Source organism: Ambystoma mexicanum, chromosome 13, assembly GCF_040938575.1.
Source record: "Ambystoma mexicanum isolate Mex_15411 chromosome 13, UKY_AmexF1_1, whole genome shotgun sequence".
Lineage (NCBI taxonomy): Eukaryota > Metazoa > Chordata > Amphibia > Caudata > Ambystomatidae > Ambystoma > Ambystoma mexicanum.
Window position 1 is genome coordinate 52,675,807 of NC_090938.1, and position 24,992 is coordinate 52,700,798.

At 49.6% G+C, this 24,992-nt stretch overlaps 1 protein-coding gene across 1 annotated transcript in view; it reads right to left on the reverse strand.

The window, feature by feature from the left end:
• EIF2D (eukaryotic translation initiation factor 2D) overlaps nt 1-24,992 on the reverse strand; it is a 161,565-nt gene that overhangs the window by 56,087 nt on the left and 80,486 nt on the right. The window contains exon 7 of the mRNA XM_069633185.1: nt 373-490. Within this exon, the coding sequence (XP_069489286.1) occupies nt 373-490 (118 nt within the window). The remainder of the gene's footprint in view (nt 1-372; nt 491-24,992) is intronic.

A 24,992-nucleotide genomic window follows, 5' to 3' on the forward strand; every position in this document is an offset into this window, starting at 1 on the left:
ACTTGTTTTAGATTTGAACAATTCCAGCACACTTACAGGGAATTCAATTTTCTATGAGCGCTACACAAATGAAACTCATCCTCTGAAAACTAATGCCGCAATTTGTACAACTTTGTATTTCAAGACACAGGCCAAGATTTCCCTGTGCTTTAATAAAAATAATGCTAAAATACATATGGGTTTCCTCTGCTCTTCTTTTTCAGCTCTCCTAAATTTAAGATCCAAGTCTCAGCAGCCCGCCTGGCTTCCTGCTCGTACATTCGGCAGAAAAACATAAGCACAGAAAAAAACAGAGAATGCCTGAGCTCAGCTGAACACGTCCAGGAGGAGAGTAGAAATAGAAACTGGCACAGGGTGCCTTTAACCACCTACCAGCAGGGGAAGAGGTGATTGCGCAGAAAGGTGCTGGTAAGCAGCGGAAGGTCATCCTTCTTGACTTTGCATTTAAGAGCGTGGAAAAAGCACTGGTGAAGCAACTCATCCATTTGTTCTGCAAGAGGGGGGAAAAAGAAGAAGAGAGAAAATAGGAACTGGGCGCAATCATATTTCAGTCGCTCCAGGGTAAACAATTTGCGCCAGTTTAGCTTTACTTATTTTATTGAAAACGTGTTGTTGGAATATTATTTCACCAGCTATAGCACAGTTGTCACAGAGAAGTCTGGCCCCACTTGATGGGTGGGCAGGGTGATCAATAAAGTGTTGTCAATTGGGCTCAAGCTAATAACATCCTGCTTGAGGAGCAGCACAGGTTTCGGGAAGGAGTGGAGTTGACAGTAGAACAGGTCCTGAACCTCAGTCTGATATTGGACAAGTATACCAAAGGCTATGGCTGTCCATATTTACCTGGGGTTCATGGACCAGGGTCAAGCTTTCGCCAGGGTCAATTGGAAATAGTTGTGGAGTTTGCCACATACTATGGGCATGCCAGCGCCCATTCTAAAACTACTGCTCTAACTGCATAGTGACCATAAAGCTGCTGTGAGTAAAGACAATAGAGGCAATTATCTGCTTCATTCAGTGTAGTGCGAGGGGTCAGGCAAGGGTGTGTCCTGGCCCCTTTACTGTTTAATCTGTATGTTAGCACTCTGGCAGTGGAACTAAAAGTAATTAGGGACAAGCTCAGAGTTGCGGGGAGAAACCTCTGCTGTCCTACGTGGATGATGATGATCTGTTAGTGGGTACTCCCTTAGCGCTGCAGAGAGTTGTTGCTGGCTACGTCAAATACATGGGAGCCAGGGATCGGTCACTAAATGCAAAGTCGTCTGAAGTTATGTGCGCTGGCAGGCCTAGTAAATACCTAGTATTCTTGCATCTGGCCAGAAATTAGACTGGGTCGATAAATTCACTTATTTAGGGGTAACTTTTAATAATAGGGCAAATTGGGTCAATCAGATTACTGAGTCAGCGTTGACATTTTCCCAAACCTGTGGTCCTTTACACAGGTTTGGAGTCGAGATGGGTGGGTGGGTTAACTGTTAATACCACACTTGACATCTATCGGGCTAGTGCCGTAGCATTGTGTGTATACAGGGCTGGGGTGTGGGGTCAGTGTTTAGTTTCATATATCCAAGTAAAGGAAAAGAGATTCCTGCGAATGTTTTGGGGGCAGCAAATAACACTTCAATCTATTTGCTCCACTGAGAACTAAGGATGGATTATATAGATCATTAAATACGCCTAAAGCCCCTAATACTTTGCATAAGATTATGGTCTCAAGCAAAGCACCATTAAACACAAGAGATCGTAAAGCATTTGATGATTTCAGACGCTGGCAGGAATATGTCCAGGCTGACTAACATGAAAAAACATTTGGGTACCTTGACCTAGCGAGCATCTAGCTTACTCCCCCAAGCGTCTCAAAGGCCGATTTATCCAAGGTTCGGCATAAATGTATAGATCATAGAAGGGAGCTTCGTGATAGTCGGGAGTCCAAGAAACAGTCTGTACTTAAGTATAATGATCGGATCTGTGTGAATTTTCTGTCGCGGAAAAGTCTGCGACGAAAAAGTTTGCATGAGAAATGTACGAACTACAAAAGGTTTGTACATTTCCCAATGCGAACATGCATTAAAAACCCCTACAAACCCACACCCCCAACCACAACATACCCCCACCCTACTTACCTTTGAAGATGTGCCGAGCCCTTGCGGTGCCAGTGCCCTTTCATTTACATGATCAGGAACCGGTGCCGCAGGGTCCTTTTCTTTTTTTTTTTGGGGCAGCTGTAAAGTATAGTGAGCGGGGTGTTGTGGGGGACACCCCCACAGCCCTAAATCCAACCCCACCGAAACACCTAAACACATACCACGAAAAGTAAGAACTTTTGGTAGTTAGAACTTTTCGTGGTGTGCGTTTTAGGTCTTTTGGTGGGGTCAGACTTTTATAGTCGGTAATTTCGTACAATACCTAATAATCATGGCTGCAATGGGCTCAAAGCAGTCTACCCAAATTGATGATCTGTCCGCAAACGTTAGAGTGTTCGTTTCCATTTAAGGGTGTTAGTGATGTTAGGGGAGCTTTCCTAAAGTGCTACTTGGAGGTAAGACTTTAGTAAGCTATCCCAGTGGTTTGTAGATCCCCAACTCTTAGTATCAGTCTGTACTATTCAGAGACCTTGGTAGAGGTGCAGAGCAGTCAGGCTTATCTTAAGAGGAAGATGTGAGCTGTAGGCAAATACACTGAACCTAGCTAGTAATGCACATCAAAGAAACACTTACACATGCATTTATATCAAAATGTAGATGCATTATATTTATACAGGAATAATTTAAATACTTGGCACAATCAACCAAAACACTTAGGAATGCTTACTTTTCAAAGGCTACTACTTAGGTTGTAGTTGCTTGCCGTTACATTTGTTACAGCTTTTGACAGTGATGACAGTTCTATCATATCGGTAATAATGCGCACTCACAAATCTTAACAGAAATACTGTAAAGGCATTTACTCTGCATACACACATAAGATCGTGACCTTTTGAAAGAAAATAGTTGGTTAGTGCTTTGCTACCAAGGCTTAAGGTCCTCGAGGCAGTTTCTTTGTACAGCAAGTCTTTAAAGTTTCAAAAGACAACCCTAGCTAAAGGCAGTTCGGAGAGGTCTTAAAGTCTTGACAAGCAGTAGAATACGAAACGTTCCTGTGGATACTTTAGAGTCTTTAGGATGTAGCAAAATTAAACCAACGTTGGAGACCCTCTTAGAGACTCACTAAAGTGACAAGCAGCGACTTGAGTCGGAGGTAAGATGGGGTAGCCTGGACACCTACGTGCACTCCAATGCTCTGAAGCGACTTTTCGGATCAAGGTAAGCAATACCCTTTTCTCCACAGTACCTTAGGTCAGAAGAAAAGATTGTGGATGGATTCAGTGCGAGGTGGCGGCACTGGAACCGACCTCAGAATTGCTTGCTCCGATGACGAAAGGCAAGACAATGGACGGGATCTGTCAGCAGCAGTCTCAAGGGAGGACCTCTGGCACGGCTTTCATCAACTTCTCTGGTCACACTGAGGTTTTGGCACCTTTTCTGTAGCACCAACTAAGGACGTGATTCGCCCAGACAACCTTATTCCATTCCTGCAGTTCCACACTCTGCTGAGGGGGTCTGGACGAGTTGGATTGTGTCTATGGAGTGTCCTTGAGGGCTACGCAGAGACTTGGGACGAATTCAGCCTTTCCACAACGATGCACTTGAAATGGGCAGCAGGTCTCCAGGTATTAAGGTTCCACAGCTCTGGAAACTCACAGGACCTTGAGAGATTGCTCAAATCAAATTTAGTCTTGGGACTGGTTGTTCCCACCAGTCAAAGGGAAGGAGTCATCCTCTTCGGAGATCCTGTCACACACAAAACGGGGTCGGCACAGCAGTGGTCGCTTCACAGCGTTGCAAAGGGTCTGCAGGCATCTCTGGTCATTTCAGTTTCCAGTGGTCGACTTACCTTTCACCTCAGGTACCTCACCTTTTATACAGTTCCAGCACACACTCCCCTGCCCCTGATCCCTCCCTCACCCTCCCCCTCCCCCTCTCCCAGGGCAGTAGAAGAAGGGCTGACAAGGAACAACCACACTAGTAATGGTGAAAAAAGGAAGAAGACACCAAGGTGAACCTATTGTGTATTACCAGGACTATGGACATAGCCCGCAGTAGAAAATTCACGCAATAGTTGGAAAAACACGTCCACTGCCACCATATTTAACTAGGAGACTATGCGACAAAGGTCATGGTAGAAGAGAAGAACAAGTTACTCTCTTACCTGGTAACTTTCTTTCGATGGGATGGTCCGAGGACGTATTCCACATCTATGACAGTAATAACCACAGCTGTGCTGCTTTGGAAAATCTTTCTGCGTCCTGCGTCGATGACGTAGATACGCCGTCCTCGAGGGCCTCCGTCGAGCCGACGTCACCGGATGTTATAAGTAGGACGCACGACACCCGTAGGCTCAGTTGTAGTTTTTCCCAGAACGTGTGGCACCAATGAACTGCCAGTATGACCACAGAAAGCCTTGCGGAAACGTAAGCTGCAATCGCATAAGAAATTCTGTAGCGGGGAAGGCAGCGATAAGGAATACGTCGTCGGACCGTCCCATCGAAAGAACATCACCAGGTAAGAGAGTAACTTGTTCTTCGAGGGTATTGGGTCCTCTGACGTATTCCATATCTATGACAGACTCCCAAAGCAGTACCAACGTAAGGAGGTGGGAAAAGAATTTAGAATACACAAATTTAGAGTGTCCAATCAAATTGCAGAGTAAAGGACCGCCTTGCCAAAGGCCAGATCCTGCCCATGGATAGAATCTAGTGAGTAGTGACGTACAAAAGTAGGAACACCCCTCTGCAGGGCAGTAGAGGCAGCCATACCCCTAGTCGAATGGCCCATGAACCTACCGGAGGGTCCTTACCCGCCAGGCGGTAACATTCAGAAATTGCCAAGATAATCCATCTGGACAAAGTCTGCTTGGTCACAGCTTGTCCCAAACGCCTTCCAGCGTAACCAATAAAGAGCTGATCGCCCACTCTGACCCGGGACATGCGAGAAATGTAGAAGCTTAAAGCTCTCCTAGGATCCAACCTTTGGAGCCTCTCCTCCTCCTTACCAGGATGTGGGGGAGGATAAAACTCCGGAAGAATAACCTTCTGGCCTAAATGAAATTCCGACACCACCTTCGGGAAGAAAGGAAGGACGAACTCTAAGGACAACCCGGTCCTTATGAAACACAGTGAATGGTGGCTTAACTGAAAGTGCCTGTAACTCACTCACTCTGCGAGTGCAAGTGACCGCAACTAAAAATACAGTTTCAAGAGTTAACAGTCTCAAAGGGCAAGAATATAAAGGCTCAAATGGAGCACCCATTAGAAACTTGAGAACCAGGTTCAAATCCCAACCGGGCACCTGGAAAGGTGACGGAGGGAACACATTAGTGAGCCCTTTTAGAAACTGAGAAATTAAAGGAATTTTAAAATGAGAACACTCCTCAGACGAGCGCTTAAATATGGACAGCGCCGCCAGGTAACCTTTAATGGTACCCACTTGCAAGCCCCTGTGGTCTAAAGAAAGCAAAAAAGACAGAACCACAGGAATGTCACATGAAAAAGGATCCACATTCTTAACCCTGCACCAGTCGCAGAACTTTCTCCAACGGCAACGGTACAGGGACTTTGTTGCCGGCCATCTGGCCAAAAGCAACACCTCCATAACATCTTCAGAGAAGTCCCCCTCAACCTTTCAGAAGCCAAGCGTGAAGGTTGAGGGATCTGACCTCTGGATGGAGAACCTGTTTCTCCCCCCCCCCCGTGAGAGCAGATCGTCTCGGTAGGGAAGACGACGTGGAGGGCAGATGGACAAGTCGAGAAGGTCCGGGTACCACGTCCTCCTGGCCCATGCTGGAGCAATGAGGATCATCCGGGAACCGAACCTCCGCAGCACTTGGGGGATGACAGGGACTGGAGGAAACACGTACAGCAGTGGGAATGACCACTCCACCACAAACGCGTCTCCTAAGGCTCCTCTTGGAGGAAATTCCCGTGAACAGAACCTTTCGCACTTCCGGTTGACACTGGAGGCTAAGAGATCCACTTAAGGGATCCCCCAAAGGGTGAAGATCTACAGGAGAATCTCCTGAGCCAACTCCCACTCGTGAGAGATCGCGCTCTGCCTGCTCAGAGCGTCCGCCGTCTCGTTTTCGTCTCCAGCCAGATGAACTGCCGAGATCGAAATTTCCTGCTGGATTGCCGAGAACCAGAGCTGCATCACCTCCCTGCACAGAGGAAGTGACCCTGCCCGCCCTCTTTTTGTTGAGGTAGTGCATGGCCACTGTGTTGTGCGTCAGAATCAGGACATTCTTTCCTCGCACAGTCGGCAGAAAAGCCTTTAAGGCAAGCCTGACGGCCCTCAGCTCCAACAGATTGATATGGAGTCTGAACTCAGACGGGGACCAACGACCGCTGACTGTCAGCTCGTTGGCATAAGCTCCCCATCCCATGAGGGACACGTCCGTAACGATCGTCACCTCCGGCTAGGGCAGCCAAAACGGAGCCCCCTTCATCAGATTGCTTTCTACGGCACACCACAGATGGTCCTGGGCGACCGAGGGCGGCACCTGAACGGGTTCCGACATCCTGCCGGAGGACTGAGACCACTGGAGCTTGAGTGCCCATTGCAAAGATCTCATCCGCAGCCTGGTCTCTGGCAGCAGAAGAATGCAGGATGCCATGAGGCCGAGCAATCTCAAGAACTCAAACGCAGGGAGACTCTGGGCCTGTTGAAACTTGTGCACCATCTGCTGAATGTGATGAGCCCTCACCTGGGGAGGAAAACACTGCCCCAGGGACGTGTCGAGCACTGCTCCGATGTACTGGAGCCTCTGAGTTGGCGTCAAGTGGGACTTCAAGTTGAGGGAGAAGCACAGCTTGTGAAGGGAGTGGCAAGAGACGGACAGATGATCCAGGACTTGCTCGGGAGAGCGCGCCCTGGTCAGCCAATCCTCCAGGTAAGGGTAGACATGAATACCCCCTTTCCTGAGATACACTGCCACCACCACCATGAGCTTGGTGAAGACTCTCGGGGCAGAGGCCAATCCGAACGGCAGGACCCAAAACTGAAAGTGCGAGTTGCCAACCGCGAACCTCAGGTACTTCTTGTGCTTGGGATGGATCGGCACATGAAAATAAGCGTTCTTGAGGTCTAGAGACACCAACCAGTCCTGAAGTTTAAGGGCTTGGAGGACTTGAGAAAGAGTAACCATCTTGAACTTGTCCTTCCGAAGGAGCTTGTTCAAACCGCGCAAGTCACTGATGGGTCTCAATCCCCTGTCTTTCTTCGAAATAAAAAAATAAGGGGAATACCATCCCTTGTTCCTCTCCGCTACAGGCACCAGTTCTATGGCGCCTTTCTCCAGCAGGGATTGAATTTCCTGCGCAAGGAGCGGATCCGGACTCTCAAAGAGAGATTCCCTGGTGGATTGTCGTGAGGCCTCTGCCGGAAAAGAAGACAGTAGCCATGGGTTATGATCTCCAGAACCCACACATCTGAAGTAATGGCACGCCACTCTACAAGATGCTGCGCCAGCCTTTCCCCAACCGGCGAAGCATGGGCCTCATGACTTAGCTGAAGCGGCTGCGGCAGTGCCTGAGGGCAAAGAGGCAACTGCTCGCGCGACCTTAGCACCTCAAGTACCTCGTTTTCCACCTCTGGCACTCCTACGGTTGCCCCTTTGACTTGCAGCTCTACTAAAGGATGAGTAATAACGAAAGGAACCTCCCCTCCATTGCTGTCCCCTAGGACAAAAAGGCAGAGGTTGGCGGACTGCAGCGCCCAATGACTTCGCTGCAGCTTTCGAGGTCTGCAACCTCTCAAGACTCTCGTCAGCCTTGCTGCCAAAAAGATGTTCACCATCAAAGGGCATGTTGAGGAGCCGGCTTTGCACATCCGGAGCAAAACCCGACTTCCGCAACCACGCAAACCTGCCCATTACGGTGCTCGCCGCCATCGACCGGCTGACGCAATCAACCATGTCCAGACCCGACTGAACGGATTCACACATGGCGTCCTTGCTATCCTGCACGATAGCAAGGAAACCATCCCGTTCCTCCCCTTCGGGGATATGATCAGCCGCTAAGGAAATGCAGCTCCACAGAGTGTGTGTGAAACGAGATAAGGCACAAACTGAGTTGGCAGCCTGAAGCGCCATACCCCCAGAAGAAAATACCTTCTTCGCCCAGCCGTCAAAACTTTTGTTGTCCCTATCAGGAGGGATGGTAGGATACGACGCCTGCTTTGCGGGGGCCGTAGCCGCCTGCACCACCAAACTCTCCGGAGTAGGGTGCATTGTCAAGCAGCAGGGGTCGCCACTGGCTGGGCAATATTTCTTCGGCAAGGACTTGCTCAGTGGCGGGAGACTCTCCGGAGAAGTCCAAGCCGCAGCCACCCTTCTCTGCAAGGCCATATGGAATGGCAGCACTGGGTCAGTTGGAGGACCTTGGTCCAAGATATCAGTCAGGTCACCCTGCTGAAAATCCACAGGGGGGGGGCAGACCAACCCAGGTATTCAGTGACCCTCGACATGAGACGCCGATATGAAGATTCGGCATGCGTGCCAGGCTGCGGCCTACCAAACTCCACCTCCGGAGAGGTGTCAAGACCACTGGCGTCGTGTAGTGACTGACGCAGGTCCTCAAGTTGATTGTGACCAGAAACAATGTCATCAGGAACCAATGCAGGAACCTCACCTTCCTCAGACCCCTCATCCACCTCAGAAATATAATCCAGAGGCTGGAAAGAGGGTACAAAAAAGGCACAAAGACATGTTTAGCCTTAGCCATCACCTTTCTGGGGGAGGCCACCGTGCCACGGGGTACCTCCGACAAGGCTGCCTCGAAAGGCGTCGACGGAATGGGCGTTGACGTTGAGCGCGGCGCAGACAGCTTCGACGGTGTCGACACAGGCCTCGAGGGCAGAGCCCCGAGCGTGTCTCTCGACAACCTGGGCGCCGACGACTTCCTCCGAGGCGGGGCCTCGAGAGAGTCCGTCGACAACCCCGGCGCCACCGGCGTCGATGTCTTCTTCGAAGACTTCACAGAGTCTCGCGATCTCGATGGCGTCGAGGACTGGGACCTGGAACGGGCATGCCTAGAGCGACCATCCTTGTCCGACCAGGACCTCGAAGGCGCCAGGTGGTCGTGACGACCACTCGAGCCCGAAGGTGGACGAGCGGTGCCTCTAGCGCGGCTTCGACCAGCGTCCTCAGACGGCGCGGCCGGACTGGAGCCCTGCGATTGAAAAATCGCCAACATCTCCTTTCGGAACGAATCCCATTCCTCAGGAGTGGAATGCTTGTTGGGACAAGCTACTCGCCAACAGGCGGAGTCCTCAGAAGAGGACGGGGAAGGCGACCTGTGACGGCACTCCCTGGAGTGCCTCGAAGAGGCAGAGGCATGGCGGGACCTACTCCCAGACCGAGAACGCCCAGACTCACGACGACGATGCGGAGAGACGCCCCTTGAATCGTCCGTCGAAAGACTAATGGAACCAACTTCCGAGGCTTGGCCATCTTACCGACCGCCAGCTTCTTCTTACGCTCCCGCAAAGCCTTCGAAGTGAGCGATTGTCAGTCGACACAGTCGTCCATATCATGGTCCTCCCCGAGGCACCAGAGGCAAGCGTCGTGCGTATCCGTCAGGGACATCTTGGACCCGCATACCCAACACTTCTTAAACCCGGACCGCGGGGTGGAAGAAGCCGAAGACGACATTCGATAGAAATGAAGCAACAGGTTTGAAGAACCGAAAGAACAGGATTCAGTAGAATCGAGGCGCGCTGAGATCTCCGAAGCGAACACGTTCGCAGAAAAAAAGGAACTGAGGCTACGGGCGTCGTGCATCCTACTTATAACATCCGGGGACGTCGGCTCGACGGAGGCCCTTGAGGACGGGTTATCGACATCATCGAAGCAGACGCCGAAAGATGTTCCGAAGCAGCACAGTTGTGGCGATTACGGTCATAGATATGGAATACGTCGGAGGACCCAATCCCCTCGAAAAGTGGGATATTAAGTAACCTTTGGCACTCCACAGAGGATGGTGTGTGCCAATCTATCAGACTATAACGTTTTAGGAGAGCTACTACTATACCCTAGGATAAAGAAAATCTCAAAGGAGGACCCTTTCAAAGTGTCCCCGGCAATACTTCCCATAAGGAGCTGTGTGCTGTAATAGAAGAACACATATGCCTTTAGAAGCGATATGGGGGCAAGTAGACTCCATAGGACAATAAAATACAGAACAGAGTTCCAAAAGACAGAGTCCATAAGAATGAATGAGTGGAAAAAGGCTCTACTCATTCAGGAGTAAAAAAAAAAAGATCCTGAAGTCCAGCAAAAAGTGCTGGGCGTCGCACCAGGAGAGGGGATGAAGCATAAAAATGATAAATCTCTGTAAGAAAGGGCAAGCCGTTTAATGTCATTATTCACATTTATTGTGGCAGGAATCATATTGGTTCGGAATTGAGCTTTCAGTGCCCATGTTGTGTTACTCCAACAGGCAATTTTACACATTCTTTTCTCATCTCATAGGAAGAGCACTTTTTGGGCGGCTTAGAACTTCGCTCCCCCTGGACGAAACCTCACCAAGCATTGCAAAAAAAGTATATGGCCCATTCTGGATTTTTTTGCAAAGTTTGTTGAGGTTTGGTCAAGGGGGGGCAAAGTTATAGGGTGGGGGTCCCAAAATGTATTTTTTTTCCGCATAGACACAATGGGGAAAAAACTTTGCTCACGCCTACAGCCCAAACCGCTGGATGGATTTTCACCAGATTTGCGGCAGGAGCGGCAGCTTCGATCCGAAAGCGTGCTTTTGTTAATTTGGTGTAAATCCGTCCAGATGTTTTTTTAAACGACCAAAATGTAAGGCAAAAAAATTAGTGATATCCATGTCTGCTCCGCGGACAAATTTCCCTGTTCGCTACGCGGACAGGACACCGATTGGTTAATCGACTTGCGTCATGCCCGCGGACACGCAACGTGTTCGCCAATTGGTTGGCGTGAAGCGTGAGGTGCGTCAGATTTTTGGAAACGCCCGCCATCTTGGATTCGCGGACAAACAGATTAAAAGACAACATTGCACTTGTCAAACTTATCAAATAATCTCTGGGGAGGTGAGGGGTGACGAGAATGGGATGTGATATAGCTGCAAGAAGCAAAAAAACGTATGTTTTTGCTGCGAAAGTCTGCAAACAGTTTGGATGTTCGCGAACAGTCCTGAGAAGTTCAGGGACTCTTTAGATGTTTGGGGGCAGTTTTTGGATGGCATGTAAAATTATATTCCTGTCCCGATTCCGAAAGTGTTTGCAATGTTTGGTGGGATTCTGTCAAGAGGGGGCGTCTCAAAATAATGTAAAGGTTTATAAATACAGTGCCATTTGAAAAATCTACACAAAAGGTTTGCAAAAAAGATTATAGATCTAGATATAAATGTTTTCGTGAAGTCTGAATGGATTTTGTTTTTTGACAGGTGTCATAATGTAGGTACAAAATATAGTGATTTACCTTTGGTGACTGAGGTGTAGCCTGTGGCCATGGGCAGTGCCAGATTGTCTTGGTCATGCAATAAGGTCATGATCAGGCTACTGGCCATGACCACGAGGGACAACACATGGGGTTAAAGTGGCCATGTCCACCTGGGACTGGCTTTGTGGTAAAGTTATTCAAAATTGAGATAGGTTTGAAAGGGAAGAAAAATGTGCTTGTAGTAATATGGTCATAGGGTTCTCTTTTCGCCTTCTGCAGGCTGCCATGGAAAGCGAAGAGGGGCCCTGTACGGAACCCACGCCTTCCCTTTCCATGGTGGCCATCTTGGAAAAGGATCGTCGCTGTGTAGGAAGAAAAATCCTTTTTTTAGCACCCCGGGTTCCCACTTTGGGAACCTAGGGTGCTAATGGCCTTCCTCCCCCCTTACAGGGGCTGGAATGGGGGGATAATGGTCCGGAGACGTCGTTATGCACCCTTGCTTTGATTGGGCTGATAACTTGGGCTGCCAGGTCGGTATCCACCGTTCCATCCCTGCAACGGGGGATAAACACCACAATTTTCCCATTAGCATAACACAAAATGCAAATGGAAATGTTGGAAAATCTTATTGAGTCTATGTACTTTACTGAGAAATATAAAAGTAAATGGAGTATATACGTTTTTTTTAGTTCTATTTTTTTAACTGTGAAAGGTGGTTCCTAAAGGAACATTTCTTTTATTGTATTTGGATGCAATGTTTTTTTTGGCAGGAGCGCTTAGAATGAAAGGTGGGGAGGGAAATGAGGAAAGAGGCACCAAACACTAATATGGAGGGGCAGGTGGACAGGGGAAAATGTTGCGCGTGTGTTATTTCTAAGGTAGGGGCAGTGTTTGTCATGCTCCTTGATTACAGCAGTGGTGGTGTCTCTTGAGGAGAAGGGATGGCATTAGCTGATTCCATTTTAAAATAAATATCAGTTTTGCTAAAAGTATGTACTGTGTACTAGATTGTTAATGGATGAGTAGGAATAGGTGTTGGAGCTGTGCAAGGGAAATTTTGAAGTTGAAAGTTCCTAGATCAGTAGAAAATGCAGTTCCGAACTGTCCGCGAAGCACGGATCTGATCGTGAAGTGCGGACGGGTTCTCGGACATGTCATCATGCTGCGCGCCAGCATATGGTCATGTGGCACTGTCCGGAAGGTCCGCATTGAAGTCAGATGTTTGTAGACGTTATGGTTAAGTTGCAATAATAAAAACCCATCAAATTCAGTGAAAAAACTTTGTTAAAGGGACGTTATGGTTACAAGTAAAACCGAAAAACCCCTGAAATTCACCAGTTGTGGTAAGCTAAGCAACCATAACTCGCGTCACCACCGTGCACTGCTAAGAATAACACCCATGACATCAAAGATGACGACATCACAAGTCTAGCCCCTTCTTTTTTTGTTAACCGACATATCTAGGCCAGGTGAGTTTATTCACTGACTGTGAAAAACTTAAAATTCAAAAGGTATTACATTTGTAGACGTTGCTATTCTCACATGTTCTTACAGTACTTTCCTTAGAATTCAGTCGCATATTATCTCATCTGAACCTGCCTACTGCTGTTTTTAGGCCTTCTGCGTAAAGTTGAATTTGCCTACTGCTGTTTCTCTAGGCCACCCTGCATACAATGATGCCCATAGCCACCAGTAAGCTCCCCACCTCTCCCACCACGTTGCTCACCCTCCTTATCTTACTCTCTGCCCTCTCACTACTCACTGCACTCCCCATCCGAAACAAACACCACTAAGCCCTGCCACCACTACCACTCAACTCATTACCATGGATACATCACCACAAATTCACCCATCACTAGCAGACATCCTCTGCACCACCATGCATCTCAACAATGTATAGACTGGAAAGACTCGGAGCTCGTACACTGATTGCAGAATACATCACTCAACCCATTCCCACAGCACTCAAACAATAGACTAGGCTCCCGCTCTACCCACAAACTCACCCCTCACCTCAAACTCACGAACACATGCATACAGTCACCCACCAACCACTTCAGGCCCCACACTGCCACTACACACGACACACCAGACTCCACTTCCTCCACCACTAAAAATTCACATACACCTCACATCAAATGTGCTCTCATCAATGCACGCTCCCTCCCAGCGCATGCACACGAGATTCACAACCTTATAACCGACAACATTGACCTACTAGCCATCACAGAAACTTGGCTACATGAAGCCTCTGGCCCGCTATCGCACTTGCACTACCACCAGGCTACACCATCCTCAGACAAGATAGACTAGCACGAGTAGGAGACGGAGTAGCCCTCATCTACAAAGAGAGCCTCCACCTTCGACTTATCAGTCACCCTTGGACCAGCAACTCTGACCTATCTGCTAAACTTACGCTGTCCTCCAACAGCACCATCAACATTCACTTTTGTACCACCTCCCAGCCCTCCCTCTAGACTCTCAGGAACACCTCATCCATATACTCAGTAATAACATTAAAAGCTACACCAAGACCCTCCTATTAGGAGACCTCAATTTAGGATAAGGATGATGAGAAAGACAAACCTGCTGATACCTTCACTAAGGAACTTAATGACTTAGGATTCACCCAGAAAGTATTAAGTCCACACACTCCAAAGGCCGCATTCTAGATTGGATCGCGGACCATAACTGCCTCTCTACTATCACCTCTAACACCACCCTGCCTTGGACCGATCACAACTGTATCAAATTCACTATACCCATCGCCAAAATCCGCAAAACCCTCACCCCTGCTACCGCAGCGCAAGTGAGAAGCTCCAAGAAGAAGCTCAACGAGGACGACCTGTGCCCTTACCTCAATATCCCTGAACTAGCACCCCCCTTCACCAATGACCCCAACACCCTAGCAGACATCTACAAGGATCACTAAAGCCATTAACGGGATAGCACCACTCGAATGCAAAAAAGAAAAGAAATCACTACACTCAACTCATGGTTCACTGAAGAACTTCAGTCATTGCGCTCGTGCAAAAGAGTAGCACTGAAAAATTGGCAAACCAATCCAAGTGACAGTGCCAAAAAAAGTTCGACTCAATCTCCCTCCAATACAAAGCAGCCATCACCACTGCCAAAGCCAGCGCCTTCAACACACGCATCTCCAATGCTGAATCGCACTCTAAAGACATTTTCTCCATCTTGAATGAGCTCATCTCCCCACCCAACACACCTAATGAAATAGTCAAAGAAGAAGCATGGTGTACTACTATCCAATCTGCCATGTTACACAAAATTGGCCTCCTCCAAAAGATAATCAAAGGACCACTGCAAAGCCCTACCACCTGTATGGGAGTGAGGGGCCCCTAGGCCCCCTCGCACCGTACACTCCTCAGTACAAGGCTTGGACCACGTGCCTCCGGTAGTGGGTTTGCCCCTTGCCCCTATGTAAAGTTAACCACGGTTGACCGCTACATAGATGGGACCACCGAGCAGGACACGGGGCATCCATCTTTTGTGCCCTCTTTCGACTCCATCTTGGGTAAACAGGCCTCACTGCGATAGTACAGCAATGCTCAGCTCCCCTTCCACCGCAGCAGCCAAGGACAGACACACACACACACACACACACACACACACAAAAGGCGCGCATGCAGCTGGCTAGCCCCCACCCTTGCACTCCCACTGCGAAGGAAAGCTCTGCGCTCCCATTCTCACGCTGAAGCCGGAGAAAGTTGCAACAACCAATATGATACAGTTTTCTTCCTCTGAAATCACTGCTAGCATGAGAACCAGGATGAGCTAAGCACTTTCTGCTCGTTCGTCCCCATAAACGTGCAAGCCACCCACCCACATTTAGAGCAATTTATTGCCATGCTGACCCTGCGCTCCCTGTAAGGTATTTCTTTCAAGTGCCAGACCCTTGCCTGTGCTGCGAAACCCACCCAACACACCCACTACTAACCTTAAGCATCTTACCACAATATATGTTTTTACTTATACTAATAGGTCTAAAGCTTAGGAGATATGTGAAACACAGCTTGATTCTTTTTACATGTACAATAAAGGTCAAGGCCTCCAATTAAAACCACGAATGACCCAATTGTACTGACAATAATTACTATGTGTGACTTGTGTGTGTAGCATAAAATGTTTAGATAATTTGTTTAGTGTTTTTCGAATGCAACATACTAGCTTAGGTAGTGACCGGACCGTGACCTGTGTGGAGCACAAGATATTTGACGTCCGTCATCTCGTCAGCCAACCAGAAGGAAGAGATGCCACCCACACCTACAGCACCACACCGCCTGGCCAATCAGGTCCATTTAGTATTTTTTGTTAGAGTTACTTTAATTGATATATATATAAGTTATGATGTGAATGTTTTAGAAGGGTTTTGTGGGTTATTTCCTAGCTGGAGAAATAAACCATCCTTTGAACTCTTGCAGTCGGGTCTCAGTGCCTCATTCCCCGACAGGGGTGGTGTTGGTTATTTTATTTTCTCTCACACGTAGTAAGCCGGGGAAAGGCACCTACACACCGCAGACAGGGACCAAACCTACCAATTCTACTCCCGCCTCGACCAACTCTACCAAACCCAATTTCTCTAACAGGGACATCACTGAACAAGAAGTTATAAACCTACTCAAAAACCTCAAACCCTCCCCATGTAAAGGGGACACATGCCCACCGAAGCTCATCAAGGATTGCGCAGACCGTTTCGCACCGCTCTTCAGGGCATTCATTAATGCATCTTTCAAAACCGGCATTATCCCCGACAGACTCAAAAGGGCCTGGGTCCGCCATCTCCTAGACTCTCGACCCTCTACAACCTAATAACTACAGACCGATAACCACGGCGAAATTCCTCCTGAAATTATTGGACAAAGCTGCTCATAGCCAAATCCAAAACTTTCTGGAAACCCACTCCATTTTAGGGACCAGGCAATCTGGTTTCCAGAAAGGACATGGCACTGAAACAGCTTTGGTGGATCTAAAGAATCAGATAACCCAAATCATGGACAAAGGCAAGCCAGCCCTAATGCTTCTCTTAGATCTCTCAGCCGCCTTCGATCTGGTTGACCACAAGACACTCACATCACACCTTACACATTCAGCTAACTTTTCCAAAGAAACAGCTCTCTGGGTTACCTCCTTCCTCGAAGGAAGAGCCATGAAAGTCTTCTCGGATATAGCAAACGCTACACCCACCACAATCCACTGCGGAGTCCCTCAGGGATCTTGCCAAGCACCCACTTTATACAACTTGTTCACAAAGCCTCTCTTCGACAAGCTTGATTCACTTGGTATCGTGTACATGAATTACGCTGACGATACACAAGTACTTCTAGCTCTCTCTGGATCATACTACGAAGACGCCAAGATACTCCATACAATCTACTCCACCATCCCGGTGTGGGTGGCGGTTAATGGCATCTGCCTCAATGGGGATTAGACAGAAATCATGATACTAGGCCAAAAGAACACCCTAGCCAAATGCGATAAATTGTACACCAACTTTACCATTGACAACTTCATTATCCCTGTATCTACAGCCATCAAGACACTGAGTATACTAGACTCCTCACTAACCATATCAGACCAGACAGGTCAGCGCTGTCACGTCCTCCTCTGCGCATACCACCAAACTAAAAAACGCCATAAAACCATACCTATCCAAACCCAACTGCCCATCAATAGCTAGAGCAACCATTGGAGCCAAACTGCCCTTCTGGCAGGCACATCGGCAAAAAACCTAAACATACTACAAATCACGCAGAACAATGCTCTCCGTGCTGCCCTAAGCATCCCAAGACGGTAGGCCAGACAATCAGCTCATTAGCTCCCAGTCAAAGAGCGCATCACTTTCAAAATCCTCACCCTCAAACACACACACATAAATGCATCACTCTCTCTGCACCTTCATACCTATCACACTATCTCCAAATCCTCCTCTACACGTCCCACCAGGACACAATACACTAACCAACTCCACATTCCACGTATAAATAGAGCGAAAGCCGGTGGCTTAGGCTTCCCATATATTGCTGCCAAATCCTGGAACGCACGACCCACAGACATCAGAGCAGAAAACTCACTCCCCGCATTTCGTAGGAAACTCAAAATTTCGCACAGTAAAACTTAACTATCTGCGAACCATCTCTGTAAATATGTAAATATGTACAATAACACATTGCCTGTAACCTTATGTATGATCACGTTATATGTAACTAAGCTATGTATGAAACAAGCGCCACAAAGCCCTAGGGCTGCTGCACCCTTTACAAATCCGAATAAATAATAATGATGCACATACATAGGGGAAGAAGCAGGCCTGAAACACAGCAATCATTTCTATGCGTAAAGATAATCATGTTGGTTATAGGGCGGCGTGGCTAGATGGCCGCGAGCTAAGACGTGATCTCCGGGAGCTCCCGTTGATCCGTGCACGATCCGATGGAAAAAGAACACCCACAACCGACGAAAAGCTGAGCAAATACTGGAGAAGATTCATGAAAATGCCGGGCATGCAGCGGTGCTGAGCGTTGGGCACATAACGTGGGGAGAGCGAAGCAGCGTGACGACGAAGAGTGGAAGAAGCAGTCTGCCGTGAAAAGAAAATGGAGCTCGGCCAAGAACAAAGGGATAGAGGAGCGCCGCCGGATCGAACAGCAGCGAGCTGAGAAGTTTGCCCGACACAGCTGTCCCGTGCAACCAGGCGATACGAGCGGAGTGAGGCAGACCGAATGTTGCGGCTGGCGTAGGCACACAGGGCTAAACAAAGCAGAGCGGCAGATACATTGTCTCAGCATATTGCAGGCGGGGGCCAGAGTGAGCTACACGGCATGCGCCGAATACATTGCAACAGTGGGAAATTAAGTGCCATGGTATGCTGGCAAAGTAGGAGCGCGCATAAAAGCATATGCCTCATAAAAGCGAGCAGACGAGTGCTGCAATGACAAAACATCACGTTTCACTGAGCCACGTGAAACCATATGGGGAACCGCTGTAGATGGAATGGACACTCAGAAGGGGGAACATTGCTGAAACTGGCTAACACTTAAAGTCAGTTGGACGGAAAGGCAGCTGAATTGACAAACGTTCTAAATAAATACTATAATTCTACCCCTGCGCATGGGCAATGGTGGCGCCAACATAGCTAGTACAGTGGGAGGACACTGGACTGACACCGGTTGAGGCAGGAGGGAACTGTTTTTGCGGATGGCAATGGGCCCCCTGGGATCGTGTGGCGTGTTATGGTCCACTGGAATGCATGGAATTGATAAGCCCTTATGAAGTGCACTTTCGCACGCTGCACATTGGCACGGACATTGTCCTGGAGCGCTCAGATTGAAGTGACTGGAAAGAGGCACCACCGCAGCCACGAAGGTACTCAAGTTGGCACAAGGGAGTAAGCAACGTGCATGGCACCGGAGGCCACCGTGGGGCATCCACATTTAACATCAGCACAGTTGCGATCTCCTGAGGCTGGAGGCATAAAGAGGAGGCATCGGGGCTAGCAGCGCTGGGCACTAGATTACCATGGGATCGGCAAAGCGCTGCAAAGCAGGGGATCAGAGAGCGCAGGCAAACACAGGCCACCGAAAGAATAAGACATAGACCGGAGCTACGACCGACTAGTGCGCAAGTACGTGGGAGGACACAACCCATTCTGGGGTTGAGGGGAGCGACAAGAACACAATTGGACATAGTTGCAATGGCCCTGAACTGCTGAGAGCGGCATGGTGCCACGTGAACGTTTGTGCGTGAGGAGGCGCAGCTGGCTCACATTTAGACCACACAGCAGGATGTCCTCTAAGGTTGTTCATCCCAGGATCAAACAGCCCACGATGGAGGCCTATGCCAAATCGCCCCCAGTGGCGGAGGGGGGCAAGAACAAAGAGACCCCTACGACAGCGGCAGAGACACCGGGTACGATCCGGGAGGTGCTGGCAGCAATTGCTGACTTGAAAGTGGCCTGGGAGACCAGGCTGAGCCTGGCAATGGATGAACTGAAGGTGGGTCTAGACCTCAATATCGGAGCGGTCCAAGTGGAAGTGAGTCTGCTGAGGCTGGATGTGTGGAAGATTGCGGAGCGCACAGGGAATTTGGAGAAGGAGATGACCCCGACCAAGGAGGTGTGCGCCGCGCACACTAAGGAGCACCACGCCCTCGTGCAACGGGTGGGCAACCTCGAGGACAGAGCTGAGGAAGCCGAAGGGCGCGCCAGGCGCAACAATATCTGCATAGTGGGTCTACCGGAAGGGATAGAAGGGCCAAACCCCACAGAATACGTGGAAACCTTGCTCTTACAGGAGATAACGGGCGGGATGCTGACCCAGGGGTTCGCGGTGGAAAGAGCGCATAGGGCCCTGACCAGGAGACCGGCCCCAGGAGCCCCCCCACGACCGATGATCGCAAAGATCCTGAATTATCGGGACCGTGAGAAGATTCTTGAATTTTTTAGGAAGGGTGGAACGATTGAGAGGGGGTCAGCAAAGATTACAGCGTACCCGGACTATACGCTGCTTGTACAGCGTAGTAGAATGAACTTTGGATCGGTAAAGAGAGGACTAAGAGAAGTAGGCTACCGCTACATGCTGCTCTACCCAGCCAAGATGAAGGTGTTTTACAAGAACAGATCCCTTTTCTTTGATTCGCCAACTGAAGCGATGGACTGGCTGGACATGCAGAGCCGACCTCGGGAATCGGATGCCCAGAAGGAAGCTGCAGAAGATAAGTAGCGTGCTGCTGCGGCACCCAGGGTGACACAGCTGAGACATTGGGACTAGAATATAGTGTTGTATTACGTTTGTGTGGAGTTCTGGACCCCTAGGACGTATTTCTCCTAAAATAGACGATAGGGAGCTCTTGGTAGGCACCTCTTGACCCCAATAGTTGTATACTTAGTTAGGTCACTGTTAGATTGGTGACGCCCCGCGGGGTCCTAGTCCTCGGATAAGAGACAGGACCAGACGCGGGTGGGCCTGAGATCCAGGGATGGAGCTGGGCATTTGTTGGGGTAGGGTAGGGAGGGGGGGGGTTGAGCTGTGTGCTGTGGTGGGAAGTTGGGGAACAGGGAGGGAGGGAACTGTTGTCAGAGGGAAGGGGGGGGGGGGAGTCGGAAAACAAATCATCAGGGAGAGCATTGAAGGGAGTGGTGGATTAGGAACAGACCGAGTAGATGGCATCAGGTAGTCTCCGCATTGTGACCTGGAATGTACGGGGCCTAAACAGTTATTTGAAACGTAATAAAGTGATGTTGTACTTAAAGAGGATGTGCATTGATATAGCCCTGCTGCAGGAGACACATCTCACCAGGGAGATGTTAGAGGTGGTTAAGAAAAAATGGAGGGGTGACGTGGTGGGGGCCACGTACTCAGCGTACGCTAGGGGGGTTATCACCTGGGTGGCGCCACACGTGCCTTTTCAGGCGCTTAGTTCAACGATAGACCCGGATGGTAGAATGGTGGTGGTAACGGGGCTCCTGGAAAATAGGGAGGTGAACATTATTAACCTGTACGCCCCTAACCATGATACTGCGGCTTATTTTAGAGCCCTTTATGGTAAATTGGGCCCCCTGGCTGGGGGTACGACGGTGTGGGGAGGGGACTTTGATTGCACCCTGGACCCCAAACTGGATAGGTCAGTTAACAGGGCGGGGAGAGTGGCGCCGTCGGCTAAAGCGCTAGGGACATTGTTGGAAGACCTGGGCCTGGAGGATGTGTGGAGGAGGCTGCATCCCACGGATAGGCAGTACTCGCACTACGCAGCGCCACAGGACTTGCATACGAGGCTAGATTATATGTTTGTAACGGCTGAAACAATGGTAGAAATGGTAGGAGCCGAATATAAGGCCCGGGTATTATCCGACCACTCGCCTCTGGTAGTGGGGTGGCTACATCAGCCCCCCAGATCGCAGATCCCGACTTGGAGACTTAGGACAGAAGCACTGCAGGATGAGGGGTTCCGGGAAGATCTGAGGGATGCCATTGAGGAGTACTTTGATATAAACACGGGCAGCGTACGATCTGTGGGAACGATGTGGGAGGGGTTTAAGGTGGTGGTACGAGGAGTAGCCATTTCCAAGTCTAAAGGGCTACAGGGGGTATTGAAAGAGAACTGCAAGAAACGGAGAGGGAACTGGAGGGTCTAACCCGACAAGAGAACACAACTTGTGATAATAGGGCTAAGATAAAGGACCTACAGTTAACCTGCTGTGCACTTTGGGATAGACTTTGCAGATTAAACTACAAGAAATACACTGCTAGGCTACACGCAGGGGGCGATAAGTCGGGCAGATTGCTGGCCTGGCTATATAAGAGTGAGACCCCCCCGCTCAGTGATCCGGGAAATTAGGGGCGAGGGAGGCCGCATCTGTAATACCCAGGAGGGGGTAAACGGGGAGTTCCTCAAATTTTATAGACATTTGTATGAGGACACGGGGGAGGACGTGAGTCAGGATATACGGCATACATTGGAGGATATAGAGCTGCCCACCCTGGATGACCTAGAACGCGCGGAGTTGGATGCTCCGGTCACCTCGGGCGAGTTGGAGGTGGTGATCCAGAATCTGCCCACGTGCAAGGCGCCCGGGACGGATGGGTTGCCTAGTGAGTTTTACAAGACATATAAGCAGGAGCTGCCTCAGCCACTGCTTGCCATGTTTAACGAGGCTTATGAGAAGGGGGAACTTCCATTGTCCCTTCGCGAGGCTGTGATCATCCCGCTCCTGAAGCCAGGCAAGCCGGCCGGAGAGTGTGGGTCTTACAGACCTTTGTCCATGCTCAATCAGGACAGCAAAATACTTACGGCGGGGCTGGCTAACAGGCTAAAGAGGGTGATCGGTAAGCTGATACACTCAGATCAGACGGGCTATGTCCCAGGTAGGAATATTACTGATAACCATAGGAGGCTACACCACATTATCGACCAAACAGAGGGAGACACGAGTGAGCTGGCCATCGTGTCGCTCGACGCAGTCAGGGCCTTCGATTCGGTACGGTGGCCTTGGCTGAGAGTGGCCCTGAGGGGATACGGAATGGGACCCGGATACATCAGATGGGTTCAGCTGTTGTACAGCACCCCAATGGCGAGGGTCAAGATGGGATCCATAGTTTCAGATATTTGGCAACTCAGTAGGGGGACCAGGCAGGGATGCCCCTGGTCACCCATGCTATACATATTAGCACTGGAGCCATTGGCGATATGCCTGAGGCAACAATACGGGGAGGTGGGTATTCGCACTGTAAGTGGGAGACACTTGGTGTCACTGTACGCGGATGACATGCTCCTCTATCTGCGTTATCCGGAGGAGAACTTGCAGTATGTGTTGGAGGTGATGGACCGTTACTCCAACCTCTCGGGCATATCAGTAAACCCTGGAAAATCTAGTCTGTTTCCATTAGGCAGGTACAGGGATGTCCCGTTGAAGAGATTGCCTATCCTGCCAATACCATGGCAGACAGAGATATTTCGGTATTTGGGAGTACATATTTATCACATGATTGAGGCGGAGCATAAACATAGCACGGAGAGGGCAATAGAGGGGGTCAAGAACAGCATGGTGTTTTGGTCCAGACTGCCCTTAACTATGATGGGTAGGGCGGCCTTGCTTAAGATGGTGGTCCTGCCCAGACTCCTGCATTTTTTTGTGAATGTCCGTTCCTGATCCCCAGGAGCCTATTTGTGAGACTTCACAGTATGTGTAGGGGGTTCGTGTGGGGTAACTCCAGAAACAGGGTGGCCCTGTGGAAACTCCAGAACCCGTGTGATAAGAGGGGCATAGGCCTGCCAAACGTCGAACTCTATTACCTGGCTGGGCAACTGTTGTATGTGGCCAGGTGGCTGTCAGATGAAGATTCGGCGGAAGCCAGGCTTCTGCGGGGAGACTCAGCCCCATTCTTTTTGAGGGAAGTGGTGTGGTCACGGAAGGACAAATTGGTGGGAAGAGGGCGGCTTTTGAAACTGGGCTGGGAGATTTGGCAAAGGGCATGGAGAATGATGGATGATTCGGAGCCGTTCTCCCAGCAGGTCCCACTAGTGGCGCTGTGCGGGAGCGACTCTCAATTATCCGAGTCGGTCCGCAGATACTGGGAACCGGTGGGCCTGGCCACACTGGGAGACATATGGCAGGAAGGGGAGGCATTAGACTTTCAGAGGTTGCAAAACGAGACAGGGGTACATAGAGGCCAGTATATAACCTACGCTAGGCTGATGAAACGGGTTAGAGAGAGATGGCCCGAGACGGCGCTTGCTAATGACCCTGATGTCTCCCTGGAAACTATGTATGATGTCTCGGAGGGTGGGCATGAAATATCGAGGATATATGAGCTCCTTAGTGTGAGGGCTGGGAGAGAGCTGCTCCAATTGAGACAGGATTGGGAAGAAGAAGTAGGCGGGCCCTTAACAGACGGACAATGGGAGAGAGCCCAGAGGTACCATAAAAAGGTGTCCCGGAATGCGAGATTCCAACAACTTCAACTGTATGTCACGCACAGGGCTTATTTAACCCCCAAGAAAGTTGCAAAGTTCGGCGGCTCGGTTACCCAGAAATGCACCCGATGTGGGGAAGTGGAAGCGGGGCTACTGCATATGTTTTGGGCTTGTCCGGAGGTGCACAGATTTTGGGAGGAGGTTAAAACGAAACTGGGTGGCGGGGGAGTGGTGTTGGACGTGGGATCGGCTTGGTCGTGCATGCTCGGGATTTTCCCCAGGCCCGGGGCTTGGAACATATAAGCAAGATGAAGGACTTAGCTTATGTCCTGGCCAAGCGCAGAATTGCTATGAGCTGGAAAGCGGCCCACAGACCCAGGGTGGAGCTATGGTGGGCGGACCTCTTGAGATGGGTGGAAGCGGAATCCGTAGTTTGGTTTGAAGCGGTCACTAGGGGGAGTGTGGAAGAAGTAGGGCCCCTGCTGGCCTGGCGGCAATTGGTGGCCTCTATGGCCAACCCTCACCAGGGTGATAACGAATCGGAGGACTCGGATGATGAGCGCATAAGCACTGCGCTACCTGACAATGCTCCTGTAGATGACACTAATGAGCCGGCTCTAGTTTAAGAGGGGGAGGGGGGAGGTGGGGGAAGTACGCTGCGCAAGGTGATGGTTTAATGATAATTATATATGTTGATATGATTGTATTGTGTGAGGTTTTGTTTGATTTTGAAAAAATAAAAAATTTAAAAAAAATAATCATGCTGGTTATACACAGTGGCTCGTGACACTGCCTCTTGTTTACTTACTTTACTCTCCCTGTATGAGCCCCATATGTGTAGACATTGCGGTCTCTTAATGTTCTGTGTGTAGTAGTACAAGCATGTAGTAAGTGATGCATTATTGCCTACTTAGTATATGTTTCACAGTACGCAAAAGTGTGACACAGAAGCCTTCACCGTTTTACTATCCAACATGGGAACATTAGAAATAGTACATCCCTATGGTGTACGCTGCAGCAAATGCCCATGTTTCTGGATGAGGAGGTTCCTGTTCTAGAAACAA